The sequence below is a fragment of the Nomascus leucogenys genome, chromosome X (genome assembly GCF_006542625.1).
Source record: "Nomascus leucogenys isolate Asia chromosome X, Asia_NLE_v1, whole genome shotgun sequence".
NCBI classification, from domain to species: Eukaryota; Metazoa; Chordata; class Mammalia; order Primates; family Hylobatidae; genus Nomascus; species Nomascus leucogenys.
The window spans coordinates 37,759,147-37,776,593 of NC_044406.1; the positions used below are offsets into that span (position 1 = coordinate 37,759,147).

At 40.5% G+C, this 17,447-nt stretch overlaps 1 protein-coding gene across 1 annotated transcript in view; it reads left to right on the top strand.

Annotated features, from left to right (window-relative positions):
* Positions 1–17,447, top strand: part of WNK3 (WNK lysine deficient protein kinase 3) — a 159,036-nt gene that overhangs the window by 120,517 nt on the left and 21,072 nt on the right. The window contains exons 20-21 of the mRNA XM_030806911.1: positions 810–1,423; positions 5,387–5,598. Of these exons, the coding sequence (XP_030662771.1) occupies positions 810–1,423; positions 5,387–5,598 (826 nt within the window). The remainder of the gene's footprint in view (positions 1–809; positions 1,424–5,386; positions 5,599–17,447) is intronic.

Consider the following 17,447-nt stretch of genomic DNA (forward strand, 5'->3'; position numbering starts at 1 on the left):
CACCATGTTAGCCAGGCTGGTCTTGAACTCCTGACCTCAGGTGATCCGCCTGCCTCGGCCTCCCAAAGTGCTGGAATTACAAGCGTGAGCCACCACGCCCGGCCGATGATACTTACTTTAAATATAGATCATTGTCATATTTAATTTGTTCATCTTGCATGCATCCCCTCACCTTTTGAAGCCATCAGTAAAGATGAGTCTAAAGAAATGGAGATTTTAGTAGCTGGTAGAGAGCACAGAAATAGGTTTTCTTTTGGCAGGTGGGTGGGTCCTCTTTTATAAGTGTAGTTTCACGTCCTTTAGAATCTCAGCAACTCTAATTGTGGAATTTTATTTGAGCAATATGATGCCCACTCTCTTTACCCAAGGGGCCTGATTGAAAGTGAATTTGGGGGTATAGATTAAATTTTTAAGTTTTGCTAGTATCGGCCGGGCGCGGTGGCTCACGCTTGTAATCCCAGCACTTTGGGAGGCCGAGGCGGGTGGATCACGAGGTCAGGAGATCGAGACCACAGTGAAACCCTGTCTCTACTAAAAATACAAAAAAATTAGCCGGGCGTGGTGGCAGGCGCCTGTAGTCCCAGCTACTCGGAGAGGCTGAGGCAGGAGAATGGCGTGAACCCGGGAGGCGGAGCTTGCAGTGAGCTGAGATTGCGCCACTGCACTCCAGCCTGGGCGACAGAGCGAGACTCCTTCTCAAAAAAAAAAAAAAAAAAAAAAAAAGTTTGCTAGTATCAATACATATACATCACAGCAGACCATCTACTTGTCTGTGCTGTGCTAACCACTTTTATGTTTTTATATCTCAGGTGATTACAATTCCTCAGCAGCAGTCAGCAAAAATGACATCTTTTGGAATAGAACACATATCAGTGTTCAGTGAGACAAACCATTCTAGTGAAGAAGCCTTTATTGAAACAGCAAAGTCTCAGTTGGTAGAAATAGAACCTGCCACACAAAATCCAAAAACTTCGTTTTCTTCTGAGAAGTTACAAGGTCTTCAGGAAACCTGTAAAGAAAATAAAGGAGTTCCCAAACAAGGTGACAACTTCTTATCTTTCAGCGCAGCTTGTGAGACTGATGTATCTTCAGTGACCCCAGAAAAGGAATTGGGAGAAACTTCAGCCACAGGAAGTAGCATGCAGTCTGGATCTGAACTGTTGCTTAAAGAGAGAGAGATATTGACTGCTGGGAAACAGCCTAGCTCTGATAGTGAATTTTCAGCCAGTCTTGCTGGCAGTGGAAAGTCAGTGGCAAAGACTGGTCCAGAGAGTGATCAGTGCTTACCACCCCACGAAGAACAAGCTTATGCTCAAACACAGAGTTCACTCTTCTATTCGCCATCTTCCCCAATGAGCAGTGATGATGAATCAGAAATAGAGGATGAGGACTTGAAGGTGGAGCTTCAAAGATTACGAGAAAAGTAAGGACTGTTTCTCTTTTGTCACAAATCTGGTTGCCCTAGATTTTATAGAACTTAGTATTTGATTGGTAACTAACTTAAGATTGGTGACATTTTAATGATTGAAAACTACAAAGGATGCTAATGCTAAACATTTATGAATGAGAAAAAGTTCTTATATATAAAATGTTTTCGTAGTCTCAAGACTATTACAGTTGCTTATTTACCAATATGATTTAATTACTCTTTTTGCTAACCTTTACAATCCTTATTCTTCAGGACTTTTGGTTTTAGATTTTACAACTATTCTTATATAATTTCACATTTGATAAGTAAACAGCTGATTTATTATAATCAGAGATAGTGGTTCATCTTCTTTAGGAAAAGGTAAGATACTTTCAAGATCAAGCTTATTATTTGGTGACTGAGGTAATCACCCTTCACTAGTGATACTATGATAATATATTTTGTCAATAGAATGCTGTTTTGTATTTAGTTTTATAAAATAGGTCATTTTAAAAAAAGAAATTCAGGCCAGCTGGGCATGGTGGCTCATGCGTGTAATCTCAGCACTTTGGGAGGCAGAGCCAGGTGGATCACTTGAGGTCAGGAGTTCAAGACTGGCCTGGCCAACATGGTGAAACTGTCTCTACTTTAAAAAACAAAAAATACAAAAATTAGCCAGGTGTGGTGGCAGACACCTGTACTCCTACCTACTTGGGAGGCTGAGGCAGGAGAATCACTTAAGCCCGGGAGGTGGAGGTTGCAGTGAGCCCAGATCGTGCGCCACTGCACTCCAGCCTGGGTAACAGAGCAAGACTCCGTCTAAAAAAAGAGAAAAGAAATTCATATTAAGTTGCTGAATTCTAATTCTATCCACATGGTTCAAAATTCAAAAGGTACAAAAGGGTAACCAGTCGTCTCCCTCCTAGCACTACAGCTAACTATCCAGGTTCTCTCCTTAGACACAATAAATATTACCTGTTTCTTGTATATCCAGTTAGTCTATAACTGTACAAACAAATATGCATATTTCATTCTTTGTTCCCCAAATAGTAACTTACACTGCAAGACTGTTCTTATATCTTGGTTTTCTTTACCATTTCATGGTATCTTGGATATATATCTGTATCATTATATTTTTGACTGTTTCAAAGTATTCCATTATATGTATCTACTCATAAGTTAATTACTAGACTCCTATTGATGACCCCATGCCCTTACTTTGAAAAGTTGAAACCAACTCTAGCAATTTTTGAATATATCTCATGCTTTAGAGAATTTCCGCACTGTTCTGGGACTTGAACAATTTGTAAAGCAGGGAGAACCAGGGAGGACTAAAAATATAGGCATGTAAAAAGCTGGATTTGCCGGGCGCAGTGGCTCATGCCTGTAATCCCAGCACTTTAGGAGGCCGAGGCGGGTGGATCACCTGAGGTCAGGAATTTGAGACCACCCTGGCCAACATGGCAAAACCCCGTCTCTACTGAAAATACAAAAATTAGCCGGACGTGGTGGCGCGCACCTGTAATCCCAGCTACTCAGGAGGCTGAGGCAGGGAGAATTGCTTGAACCTTGGAGGCGGAGGTTGCAGTAAGCCGAGATCGCACCACTGCACTCCAGCCTGGGTGACAGAGCGAGACTCCATCTCAAAAAATAAAATAAAAAGCTGGATTTTAGTCAAGTTCTTACAAGCTTGAATAATGCTCCACTTGGATGCTACGTTCGAGTGCTTCAAGAATTAAAGCAGGTTAAAATCCTTGGAAATTTCTTAGTTTCTAAGGCCTTGCCCAGAGGAGAAAAAAACCCAAAACTGTCATTCCAGTGATAGATAATTATAATATTTTCTCTCTAACTTGTTTCAGTGTTTTTAACTTGAGCTTGCAAGAAAATTGTGAATATATACTTTAAATATTCATCACCAGAAGGCTGATATTCCACTTTAAAATATATATACAGGCTTGACATTACATTATGTATATGTCAACTTATAGATTAAGTACTATACAGTATATGTACACTGATACTTTTTATAATAAAAGTTATTAAAGCAGTTACATATTTGTGATGTAGGTATTCTATTGCTTTTGTTTTGTTTTGGTTTGGGTTTTTTGTTTTGTTTTCTCGAGACGGAGTCTGGCTCTGTCACACCAGCTGGAGTGCAGTGGTGCAATCTCGGCTCACTGCAAGCTCCGCCTCCTGGGTTCACGCCATTCTCCTGCCTCAGCCTCCTGAGTAGCTGGGACTATAGGCACCCGCCACCATGCCTGGCTAATTTTTTGTATTTTTAGTAGAGACGGGGTTTCACCGTGTTAGCCAGGATGATCTCAATCTCCTGACCTCGTGATCCGCCCGCCTTAGCCTCCCAAAGTGCTGGGATTACAGGCGTGCGCCATTGCGCCTGGCCTTCTATTGCTGTTTTTAATGGTTCTTTTAAACCATTGTCAAATGACTGGTAGCTTTTGTAGCTGGCTAGTTTTTTGAAACTGGCTGATTATGAATATCTACTTAATTTTGAATGTGAGACATGGATTCTCATAACTTCATAGAACCCAAGACCTGGAAAGGATCTTGTATTTTGAGACAGAGTCTTACTGTGTTGCCCAGGTTGGAGTGCAGTGGTGCAGTCATGGATCATTGCAGCCTGTACCTCCTGGGCTCAAGCCATCCTCCACCTCAGCTTCCCAAGTGTCTGGGCCTACAGATGTGTAACACATCCAGCTAATATTTAAATTTTTTTGTAGAGATGAGGTCTCCCTGTGTTGCCCAGGCTGGTCTCAGACTTCTGGCCTCAGGCCATCCTCCTGTCTCAGCCTCCCAGGGTGCTGGGATTACAGGCATGAGACACCACGCCTGGCCTAGAAGGGATCTTAAAAGATAATTTATTCATCCTTCAGTGTTCTTTTAGCATTATGGTTTCTTCACCAATTTTTATTTATTCTTTCTTTTATTACTATTACAATTATTATTATTAAGATGAGGTCTTACTCTGTCGCCCAGGCTGGGGTGCAGTGGTGCTGTCATGGCTCACTGAAGCCTCGACCTCTGGCTCAAGAGATCTACCTGCCTCAGCATCCCAAGATGCTTGTACTACAGGCATATGCCATCATACCTGGCTGATTTTTTTTTTTTTTCAGAGAGACAGGGTCTCACTATGTTGTCTAGGCTGGTATCGAACTCCTGGGCTCAAGCGATCCTCCTGCCTTAGCCTCCCAAAGTGCTGGGATTACAGGCATGAGCCAGCACGTCCGGCAAAAAATGTTAATATTATTAATACTATTTGACTTTACATTTTGTTTTACTGACTTTCACTGTATTTCAGTTTTAGAAATTTGTTCATCTTTTTCTTCATGAGTGATTATTACAGTTAAATGTTATGCTTAGGGAGGCATTTCCCACTTCCCCTCCGGAAATTGTGAAAATACTCTATTTCTTCCTTCCTTCCTTCCTTCCTTCCTTCCTTCCTTCCTTCCTTCCTTCCCTCCCTCCCTCCCTCCCTCCTCCCTCCCTCCCTGCCCCCTTCCCTCTCTCTCTCTCTCTCTCTCATCTCTCTCTCTCTTTCTTTTTTTTTTTTTTAACAGGGTCTCTCTCTGTCACCCAGTCTGGAGTGCAGTGGTGTGATCTTGGCTCACTGCAGCCTTGAATTCCTGGGCTCAAGTGATCCTCCCACCTCAGCCTTTTGAGTAGCTGGGACTACGGGCATGCACCACCGTGCCCAGCTAATTTTTGTATTTTTTTTTTTTTTTTAGATAGGGTCTCCCTATGTTACCCAGGCTTGTCTCGAACTTCTAGCCTGAAACAATACTCCTGCCTTGGCTTCCCAAAGTGCTGGGATTATGGATGTAAGCCATTGTGCCTAGTCTCTATTTCCCCATTCTTAATCCAAATTCCTTGTTAAACTTTACTTATACTGGTGTAGAGTTTCTTGGCTCATCTTTATGGAGCCAGTGCCATTAAAATGCTTTTTGCATGATTTTCATTCAGACACATTCAGGAGGTGGTAAATCTTCAAACCCAGCAGAATAAGGAGCTGCAGGAGCTCTATGAACGCCTTCGGTCAATTAAAGATAGCAAAACCCAATCTACTGAGATTCCTTTGCCACCTGCATCACCACGTCGACCAAGATCTTTCAAAAGCAAACTTCGAAGCCGCCCCCAGTCCTTGACACATGTGGACAATGGCATAGTTGCTACAGGTAAATCAGTCATAAAAGTAATTTTTAAAAAATCTAGTCCAAGATTAGCAAAATTAGAAAAATGATTATAGTACAATTTGTTTTTAATTAGGCTAAAATAATTTAAAGAAGTACACATTCTGAGATTATTTTCTGTTTTGATGTTAAATGTCCTTTTATGTAATAATGATTAGGATAATTGATAGATTGTAGAGAGAAGCTGAGTATGGTTCATGCTTTCATTTGGAAAACCAGCAGCTGGAAGCCCAATGCCAATCCCCACAATAATTTTTGAAATGTTATCAGTCAGTGGGAACTTCTGGTCTAGCATTTAGAGTTTGTTGGAGAGTTTGTTGGTAACAAGATAATCTTAAAAATATACTCGGCCGGGCACAGTGGCTCACGCCTGTAATCCCAACACTTTGGGAGGCTGAGGTGGGCCTATTGCCTGAGGTCAGGAGTTCGAGACCAGCCTAGCTAACATGGCAAAACCCCATCTCTACTAAAAATACAAAAATTAGCTGGATGTGGTGGCAAGCGCCTGTAATCCCAGCTATTCAGGAGGCTGAGGTGGGAGAATTGCTTGAACCCAGGAAGCGGAGGTTGCAGTGAGCCGAGATCGCGCCATTGCACTCCAGCCTGGGCGACAAGTGTGAAACTCCATCTAAAATAAGTATATATTCATTCTCTGGCCAGGCGCGGTGGCTCACATTTGTAATCCCAGCACTTTGGGAGGCTTGGGCAGGTGGATCACCTGAGGTCAGGAGTTCGACACCAACCTGACCAACATGGTGAAACCCCGTCTCTACTAAAAATACAAAATTAGCTGGGTGTGGTGGCACATGCCTGTAATCCCAGCTACCTGGGAGGCTGAGGCAGGAGAATTGCTTGAACCCGGGAGATGGAGGTTGCAGTGAGCCAAGATCGCGCCACTGCACTCCAGCCTGTGCAACAAGAATGAAACTCCGTCTCAAAAAAAGAAACATATACATATATATATATATGTACACACACACTCAAGAATGAAACTCCGTCTCATAAAAAGAAATATGTACATATATATACATTCATGCTCTTATCTGAAGAGATCTTTGTTTATTAGTTATAAGAATATTAGTAAAATATACTTCTTTGACTTTGAAAAATAACAGCATCAATCTCTACTTAACTAATATAGAAATTGTTAATCAGGTCAGGCCTCTTTGGTTATATGTGCATAGTCAAGGTGGGGGTTAAGGATGTATTGTAAGGACATATGTGAAATCCCAGTAGAACTTGTCGTAGGCAGAATAATTCCCCCGCAAAACGTCCATGTGCAAATCCCTGAAACTTGTGACCATGGTAGGATATATGGCAAAGCAGAATTAAGCTTGCAGATGGGATTAAAGTTGCTAATCTGCTGACTCTAAGATAGGGAGATTATCCTGGATTATCCAGGTGGGTCCAGTGTAATCACTAGGATCTTTAAAAGTAGAAGAGAAGAAACACAGAAGAGTCAGAGAAAAGGGAAACAGTGTCAGAAAGGTGCAACATTGCTGGCTTTGAAGATGGAGGAAGAGTGCCACAGACCAAGGAATGGAGGCAACTTCTGGAAGCTGGAAAGGCCAGGGAACAGATCTCTCTCATAGCCTTCAGAAGGAACACAGCCCTGGCAACACCTTGATTTTAGGCCAGTGAGGCCCATGTTAGGCTTGTAACCTAGAGAACTATAAGATCAATTTGTGTTGTTTGAAGCCACTAAGTTTGTGGTAATTAGTTACAACAACAATAGACAACTAATACAGAACCCAAGAACAGGAACTGTACTTGGATGATCTTGTAAAGACAGAATTAAGGGGTAGACTTAGATTGAAGGCAGCTCTGGGGATTTAATAGCAGAAGTACATGAACCTTCGGTCTGATGTAGTATCACTAATAGCTATATTTTATTCTGTTTCATTCCCAAATGGCTTCGTTTTATGCATAGTTTCTGCTTTCCCAAAACTGGCTGTCAGATAACATTGGTTACTCGTGATCCCAAAGCATTCTTTCACTTTCAGGTCCTTATTTAACTGATCTTTGTTAGATTCCAGGGACAGAAAATTTGACTGTCCCTGCTCATCTTTTTCATGCCAAGAAATGGGTTAGAGCCCATTGCCTGGCTTATAGTTGGGCTGTTCTACAGTCAGGTGTCCACCTGTTTCCAAGTAAGCATGGCCAGAGAAGTATGATCTCATGGTAAAAACATGTCTCTGGAGACTGTCTTTGGGATTCCTCAACTTATTTTGTGTTATAATGGATGTACCACAGTTTGTTTATCCATTCACCGGTTGGAGGACATTTGGGTTGTTTCTAGTTTGGGGTTTTACAAATAAAGCTCCCGTAAATAGTCACATACAGCTTTTTGGGTGAACATAAGTTTTCAGATCACTTGGATGAAATACCCAGAAATGAGATTGCTGCATCATATGGTATGCATATTTAACATTTTTTAAAAACTAACAAGCCATTTTCCCAAGCAGCTGTATCATTTTACATTTTGTCAGCAATGTGCGAGACTTCCAGTTTTTCTGATGCTCTTCAGCACTTGGTATTACTAGTATTCTTTTTTTAGCCAATCCAATAGGTATTTGATGATATAAAGTGGTTATTTTATTATAATTTTCATTCCCCTAATGGTTAGTGATGTTGAGCATTTTTTTCTTGCACTTTCTTGTGATCTGTATATCCTCTGTGGTAAAGTGTTTGTTCAAGTCTTTTGCTATTGTTTTGTATCCTGTTTTATTTTTAATTGAAATTTTCATTGAGATAATTGTCAATTTACATGCAGTTAAATAATACAGAGGGATCCTATGTACCTATGTATCCTTTACTCAATTTATCCCAAAGGCAACAATTTTTGTCATTTTAGAAAATTAGGTTGTTGGTTTTCATATGGTTGATTTTTGAGAGTTTTTTCTATATTTTTGATAAAAATCCTTTGTAGGACATGTGATTTACAAATATATTATTCAAGTCTATAGCTTGTCTTTTCATTCTCTTAACAGTGTCATTGGCAGAGTGAAAGTTTATGATTTAATAAAGTATACTTTATCAAATTTTTTTTAAAAATTGTGATTTTGGTGTAATATTTAAGAACTCTGGCTAAACACAGGTCACAAAGATTTTCCTCTATGTTTTCTCCTAAAAGTTTAATAGTTTTATGTTTACATTTAGATTTATGACACATTTGGAATTACTTTTTGTATAAGGTGTGAGGTTTTGGGTGAGGTTCTTTTTTGCATATTGATATTCAATTATTACATTACCATTTGTGGAAAAGACCGTCCTTTCTCCATTGAATAGCTTTTGTACCTTTTTGAAAAATCAATTAGCCATATATGTGTCAATCTCTTTCTGGACTCTTTATTCTGTTCCAATTAATCTATGTGTCTGTCCTTTCACCAATACCATACTATTTTGATTATTGTAGTTTTATAGCAACTTTTAAAATTATTATTGTTAAAATTAGGTATTATGTTTCCTGAAACTTTGTTTTTTTTCAAAACTGTTTTAGCTACTCTACTTCCTCTTCCTTTTCATATAAATTTTAGAATCAGCTTGACTATATCTAAAAAAATCCTGCTGTGATTTTTATTGGAATTATGTTAAATCTATATATCAATTTTGGGGAGAATTGACATTTTTACTGTGCGGAGTCTTCCAGTCAATAAACATAGGCTATCTCTCCTTTTTTTGTCTTTTTTTTTAACTTTTATTTTAGGCTCGGGTACATATGCAGGTTTGTTATGTAGGCAAATTGCATGTCATGGGGGTTTGGTGTACAGTTTATTTCTCCAGGTCTTCTTAGATATGTTTTATCTGCTTTTTATAGTTTTCAGCTTACAGATTCTGTATGTGTTTTGATTTATTTATACCTAAGGATTTATTTTATTTCTACAGGGTTTCCAATCATACATTGGTAGAGAAATATGATTAATTTTTGTATATCAACCTTACATCTGAAGATTTTGCTAAACATGTTTGTTCTAGAAGTTTTCTTATAGATTCTTTGGGATTTTTTGAGTGAGCAATTATGTCATCTGCGAATACAGACTTTTTTGTTTCTCCCTTTTTAATCTATATGCCTTTTATTTCTTCTTATTATTGTACTAGCTAAAACTTTATATTGGACATCCTTGCCTTGTTCTTCCAAGGAGAAAGCCTTCTGTCTTTTTTTTTTTGAGACGGAGTCTTGCTCTGTTGCCCAGGTTGGAGTGCAGTGGCGCGATCTCGGCTCACTGCAAGCTCCGCCTCCTGGGTTCACGCCATTCTCCTGCCTCAGCCTCTCCAAGTAGCTGGGACTACAGGTGCCCGCCACCACGCCCGACTAATTTTTTTTTTTTTTGTATTTTTAGTAGAGACGGGGTTTCACCGTGGTCTCGATCTCCTGACCTCGTGATCCGCCCGCCTCGGCCTCCCAAAGTGCTGGGATTACAAGCGTGAGCCACCACGCCCGGCCAAGCCTTCTGTCTTTTGCCATAAATTGTAATGTTAACTGTAAGTTTTTGTAGATGCCCTTTATTAATTTAAGTTCAATAAGTATGTTGGTTTACAGTTTTCATCTTTTTGTTTTACATTTTGAAAATTTTGATACTATCTTTTTCTGGTTTGATATCAGGGAAAAGCTGCCGTATAAATGAGTTGGAAAGTAAATATTTCTTTTGCTTCTTTACTTTTAATTTTTTTAAAAAATTACAGTTTTATTGAGATATTTCACATATCATAATGTTCACTCATTTAACTTATACAATTTACAGACTTGTGCAGCTATTACCACAATTTGATTTTGGAATGTTTTCAACATTCCACAAAGAAACATGTACATATTCATAGTCATCCCTCATTGTAGCTCCTCTACCCCAAACCCCCAACCACAGGCCCCAGGCAACCACAAATCTGCTTTCTGTTTCTATAGATTTGCCTATGCCGAAACATTTTGTATCAATACAGTTACACAATAATATGTGGTTTTGTGACTGGCTTCTTTTACTTATAAGGTTTTTGGGAGTCAAACATTTTATAACATGTATCAGTACTTTGTTTTTTATTGCTGCATAATATTAAAATGTATGTTTGTCCATTAGAACACTTTCATCACCTCAACAAGAAACCCCTTTTCTATGAGTAGTAGCCCCCCAATTTATTCCCGCTTCCCCCATCCTTCAGCCTCATCAATCACTAAAGTATTTTTTGTCTCTATAGATTTGCCTGCTCTTTTTTTGGGAGGCCAAGGCAGGAGGATTGCTTGAGCCCAGGAGTTTGAGACCAGCCTGGGCAACAAAGTGAGACCCCATCTCTATAAAATTAGCTAGGCATGGTGGCGCACACCTGTAGTTCCAGCTACTCAGAAGGCTGAAGCAGGAGGATTGCTTGAGCCTAGGAAGTTGAGGCTGCAGTGATCCATATTCACGCCATTACACTCCAGCCTGGGCAACAGAGCAAGACCTGTCTCAAAAAAATAAAATAAAATAAATAAAATAAAATAAGATTTGCCTACTCTGGACAGTTCATGTAAATGGAATCATACATTATGTGGTCTTTTGTGACTTTTTTCACTTAGCATAGTATTTACAAAGTTTAACTGTGTTGTAACATGTGTTGGTACTTCATTTCTTTTTGTTGCCAAATAATACTCCATTGTATGGATATGCCACATTTTATTCATTCATCAGTGATTAGACATTTGTGTTGTTTTCTATTTTTTTGCTATTATGAATAATGCTGCTATGAACAGTTGTGTTCAAATTTTTATGTGGACATATGTTTTTGTTTCTCTTGGATAGATATGTAGGAGTGGAATTGCTGGATGACATGGGAACTCTATGTTTTATCTTTTGAGGAATTACCGGACTTTTTTTCCAAAATAGCTGCACCATTTTACAGTCCCACCAGCAGGGCATGAGGGTTCAACAACTCAACGATAAAAGATTCAAAAATCCAATTTTAAAATGGGTAAAAGATTCAAATAGGCATTTTTCTAAAGAAGACATGTGAATGACTGATAAATACATGAAAAGATGTTCTATAACATTAGTTATTAAGGAAATGTAAATCAAAGGCACAATGAGATACAACTTTACACCCACTTAAAATGGCTGAAATTTAAAAAGGCAATTCCCAAGGACATAGGACATATGAGGTGAAAAAAAGAAAAAAAATTTTTTTAAGACAGTAACAAGTGTTGGAGAGAATGTAGAGAAATTGTTGAGTTGTGAGTAAGGACTAGAGCCTTACTGGATATGATTTTGCAAATATTATCTCCTATTCTTAGATTGTCTTTTCACTTTCTTGATAGTGTCTTTTGAAGCACAAAAAGTTTTTAATGGTTTTAAAATCTAATCTGTTTCTTTTCTTTTGTTACTTGTGCTTTTACTGTCATATCTAAAATTCCGTTGGCTCACCATTGACTCTATAGTAATTGAAAAGAAAGAGAAAAAAGAAAAAAATCTATTGCCTAACTTAAGATCACAAAGATTTATTCCTATAATTTCTTTTGTTTGTTTGTTTGTTTTGTTTTGTTTTGAGATAGAGTCTCACTCTGTCTCCTAGGCTGGAGTGCAGTGGTGCGATCTCGGCTCACTGCAACCTCTGCCTCCCAGGTTCAAGCGATTCTCCTGCCTTAGCCTCCTGAGTAGCTGGGACACAGGCGTGTGCCACCACACCCCACTAATTTTTTATTTTTAGTAGAGACGGGGTTTCACCATGTTGGCCAGGCTGGTCTCAAACTCCTGACCTCAGGTGATCCGCCCACCTTGGCCTCTCAAAGTGCTGGGATTACAGGCATGAGCCACCGCACCCAGCCTATTCCTATATTTTCTTCTAGGAGTTTTATAGTGAATCTCTTACATTTAGTTCTTTTTTTTTTTTTGAGACAGAGTCTCACACTGTCACCCAGGCTGGAGTGCCGTGGCGCAATCTCAGCTCACCGTAACCTCCACCTCCCAGGTTCAAACGATTCTCCTGCCTCAGCCTCCTAAGTAGCTGGGACTACAGGTGCACGCCATCACGCCTGGCTAATTCTTATATTTTTAGTAAAGACAAGGTTTCGCCATGTTGGCCAGGCTGATCTCGAACTCCTGACCTCAGGTGTTTCACCTGCTTCAGCCTCCCAAAGTGCTGGGATTACAGGCCTGAGCCACTGCGCCTGGCTACATTTAGTTCTTTGATCCATTGTGAGTTAATTTGTGCATATGGTGTGAGTTAAAGATCCAGATTCTTTTTTTTTTTTTTTTTTTGGTATGTGGATATCTCCTTGTCCTAGCACTTTTTGTTGAAAAGACTATTTTTCCGCTATCGAGTTGTCTTGGTACCCTTATTGAAAATCAACTGACCATAAATGGATAGATATATTTTTGTAATCTTAATTCTATTCCGTTGATCTCTGTGTCTGTCCTTATGCCAATCCCATACTGTCTTGATTCCTATAGCTTATCATGTGTTTTGAAATTGTAAATTGAGTTCTCTAAATTTGTTCTTCTCTTTCATGATTGTTTTGACTATTCTGGGTAATTTGAATTTTCATATAAATTTTAGAATCAGCTTATCAATTTCTGAAAAAAAAAGTTGGAATTTAGATAAAGTATTGACTCTATATATCAATTTGGGGAGTATTGTTATCTTTAAAATGTTGTCTTCCAATCTGTGAACATGGGATGTCTTTCTGTTTATTTAGATTGTCTTTAAATTTCTTTCTTTCTTTCTTTCTTTTTTTTTGTTTTTGAAACAGAGTCTCTCTCTGTCACCCAGGCTGGAGTGCAGTGGCATGATCTCAGCTTACTGCAACCTCTGCCTCCTGGGTTTAAACAATTCTCATGCCTCAGCCTCCTGAGTAGCTGGGATTACAGACGTGCACCACCACACCTGGCTAATTTTTCTATTTTTAGTAGAGACAGGGTTTTGCCATGTTGGCCAGGCTGGTCTTGAACTCCTGGCCTCATGTGATCCACCCACCTCAGCCTCCCAAAGTGCTGGGTTTACAGTCATGAGCCACCACGCCCAGCCAGGTTGTCTTTAAATTTCTTTCAACAATCATTTTTAGTTTTTAGTGTATAAGTCTTGTGCTTATTATTATTATTATTATTATTATTATTTTGAGACAGGGTCTCACTCTGTTGTCCAGGGTTGAGTGTAGTGGCATGATCATCGTTCACTGCAGCCTCAACCTCCTGGTCTCACTCAAGTGATCTTTCTGCCTCAGACTCCCAAGTAGCTGAGACTACAGGCACATGCCACAATGTCCTGCTATTTTTTTTCCATTTGTTTTAGAGACAAGGTCTCCTTATGTTGCCCAGGCTGGTCTTGAACTCATGTATGCTAAAGAAAAGTATGTATTCTGCTGTTGTTGGGTGGAATGTTCCATATATGTCTGTTAGGCCTCGTTGGTTTAGAGAGCTGTTGAAGTCTTCTATTTCTCTGTTGATCATCTGCCTAGTTCTATCAGTTATTAAAAGTGGGTTATAGAAGTCTGCAACTGGCAGGGCGCGGTGGCTCATGCCTGTAATCCCAGCACTTTGGGAGGCCGAGGTGGGCGGATCACAAGGTCAGGAGATCGAGACCCTCCTGGCTGACAGGGTGAAACCCCATCTATACTAAAAATACAAAAAATTAGCCCAGTGTGGTGGCAGGTGCCTGTAGTCCCAGCTACTCAGGAGGCTGAGGCAGGAGAATGGCGTGAACCCAGGAGGCAGAGCTTGCAGTGAGCCAAGATCTTGCCACTGCACTCCAGCCTGGGCGACAGAGCACTCCAGCCTGGGCGACAGAGTGAGACTCCATCTCAAAAAAAAAAAAAAAAAGAAGTCTCCAACCATTGTTGAATTTCTCCCCTCAATTCTGTCAATTTTGCTTTGTGTATTTTAGAACACAGTTGCACATATGTTTATAATTGTTATGTCTTCTTAATTTATATTTCATTTTCTTTGGCTGAAGGAGAATTATTATTATTATTTGTCCAGAAAACTGAAAAGTCTACATTTAACCCAGCTTAATGGGAAGATTTTTTTTTTTTTTTAGACAGAGTTTCGCTCTTGTTGCCCAGGCTGGAGTGCAATGACGCCGTATCAGCTCACTGCAACCTCCGCCTCCCAGGTTCAAGCGATTCTCCTGCCTCAGCCTCCCTAGTAGCTGGGATTACAGGCATGTGCCACCACACCCAGCTAATTTTGTATTTTTAGTAGAGATGGGGTTTCTCTATGTTGGTCAGGCTGGTCTCAAACTCCTGACCTCAGGTGATCCGCCCGCCTCGGCCTCCCAAAGTGCTGGGATTACAGGCGTGAGCCACCGCGCCCGGCTAGTGGGAAGTTCTTAAGCCTTCGCCTTTTCCAGCTTGGCAATGAGAGCCAGAGATTTTGGACTCAGGATATTGCCTCCCTAGTGACAGTGGATCTCATCCTGTCTGTCATTGTCATTGGTTCTGGTGGCTTCCACCAGCTTAGCCAAAGCTCTTTTGTCTGCCAAGTTAATCTGTGTGAAGGCGACAGTGGTGCAAGTCTTCCTGTGGACTAAATATCCCAATCTTCTCTTCCCTTTGTATTTTATGATGCAGGGCAGGCAGGAAGACAGCTAGCTCTATGAGATCCATTGTCACATGCAGTCACCACCAGCTGAGCTTTCTTGTTCTCCACCAAGGTGGTGACAGCGTTAATCCCTGCTCAAAGGCCTTAGTGGAGACATCCCTCTGGCAACTTTCTTCTCAGTCTGGGCCAATGATCTTCTTGCTTTGTCTCTGGTCTGTCCTTATAGGCCAGCTTAAGCAGTTGTGTAGCCATTTGGCAGTCCAAAGCCTAGGTAAATTGGTTATTTGCAGGAGGCACTTTCAGCCGCTTATAGAAGATAGATAGCTCCTTGCCGCTGCAACCTGATATAGCAGGGCCATTTGACAAAGTGGGTGAGGTCCCTTTAGGGCTGGATGTCCTGTCCAGTGCCAAAATTCTTAGGCCTTTTCTCAAACGGGACTCATCACCTTCTTCGCCTCCTGCTTCCTCACAATAGCAGGAGAGGGGGCCATCTTCTTCCACTTAGCCTTCATTCCTTTTGGCATTTTGAATGGCTAGAGGAGAGATTATTTCTGATATTAGTACAACCAATCCAGCTTTCTTTTGGTTACTGCTTGCATGCCATATCTTTTTATATTCTTTTACTTTGAATGTATTTCTGTCTTTAAATCAGAATTGTGTTTATTGTTATCATATATAGTTAAATCATGTTTTTTATTCTGTCAATCTCTGTCTTTTGATTGGGGCATTTAAATCATTTCCATTTAATGTAAGGTAGGATTTATGCCTGTCATTTTGTTATCTTTGTTTTCTATATATCTTCGATTTTTTTCTTTTTTTCCTCATCCTCTGACTCTCCTTATTCCTGCCTTCTTTTATGTTAAATAGATATTTTCCAGTGTAGCATTTAAATTCTATTGTGTCTTTTTATATATATATATTATTATTATTATACTATACTTTTTTTTTTGAGACAGAGTCTCACTCTGTCACCCAGGCTAGAGTGCAGTGGTGCAATCTCTGCTGACTGCAACCTCCATCTCCCGGGTTCAAGTGATTCTTCTGCTCAGCCTCCCAAGTAGTTGGGACTACAGGTGCATACCACCATACCTGGCTAATTTTTGTATTTTTAGTAGAGACGGGGTTTTGCCACATCGGCCAGGTTGGCCTCAAACTCCTGACTTCAGGTGATCCGCCTACCTCAGCCTCCCAGAGTGCTGGAATTACAGGAGTGAGCCACCATGCCCGGCCTATTATACTATACTTTTCATTTTTCTTCTTTTTTGAGACAGAGTCTCGCCCTGTCACCCAGGCTGGATTGCAGTGGTGCGATCATAGCTCACTATGACCTCAAACTCCCGGGCTCAAGTTATCCTCCCACATCAGCCTCCTGAGTAGCTGGGACCATAGGCGCATGCTACCATGCCCAACTAATTAAAAAAAAAAATTTTTTTTTAAATACAGGCTCTCACTGTATTGTCCAGGCTGGCCTCAAGCTCCTGGGCTTAAGCAATCCTCCTACCCAGCCTCCCAAATTGCTGGTATTAACAGGTGTGAGCCAAAGTACCTGGCCCTATATTATTATTTTCTTACATTTTTCAGTTATTTTCTTGTGGTAGCCACAATGAGCCTCTTAATTTAAAAGCAATCTAGTTCAGTTTTTTTGTGTGTTTTTTGTTTGTTTTGAGATGAAGTTTTGCTCTTGTCGCCCAGGCTGGAGTGCAATGGTGTGACCTTGGCTCACTGCAACCTCCGCCTCCCAGGTTCAAGCGATTCTCCTTCCTCAGCCTCCTGAGTAGCTGGGATTACAGGTACCTGCCACCATGCGCAGCTAATTTTTGTATTTTTAATAGAGACAGGGTTTCACCATGTTAGCCAGGCTGGTCTCGAACTCCTGACCTCAGGTGATCCACCCACCTCAGCTTCCCAAAGTATTGGGATTACAGGCGTGAGCCACCACACCCAGTCATGTTTTTTTGTTTGGTTGGTTGGTTGGTTGGTTGGTTTTTTTTAAGATGGGGTCTTGCTCTGTCGCCCAGGCTGCAGTTCAGTGGCGCGATCTCAGCTCACTGCAACCTCTGCCTCTGGGTTCAACCGATTCTCCTGCCTCAGCTACCTGAGTAGCTGGGATTACAGGTGTGCGTCACCATGCCCGGCTAATTTTTTTGTATTTTTAGTAGAGATGGGGTTTCACCATGTTGGCCAGACTGGTCTCAAACTCCTAACCTCAGGTGATCCACCTGCCTTGGCCTCCCAAAATGCTGGATTACAGGTGTGAGCCACCTCGCCTGGCCTCTAGTTCAGTTTAATACTAAATTAACTTCAATGGTACACAAAACATTTCTCTAATATATATGT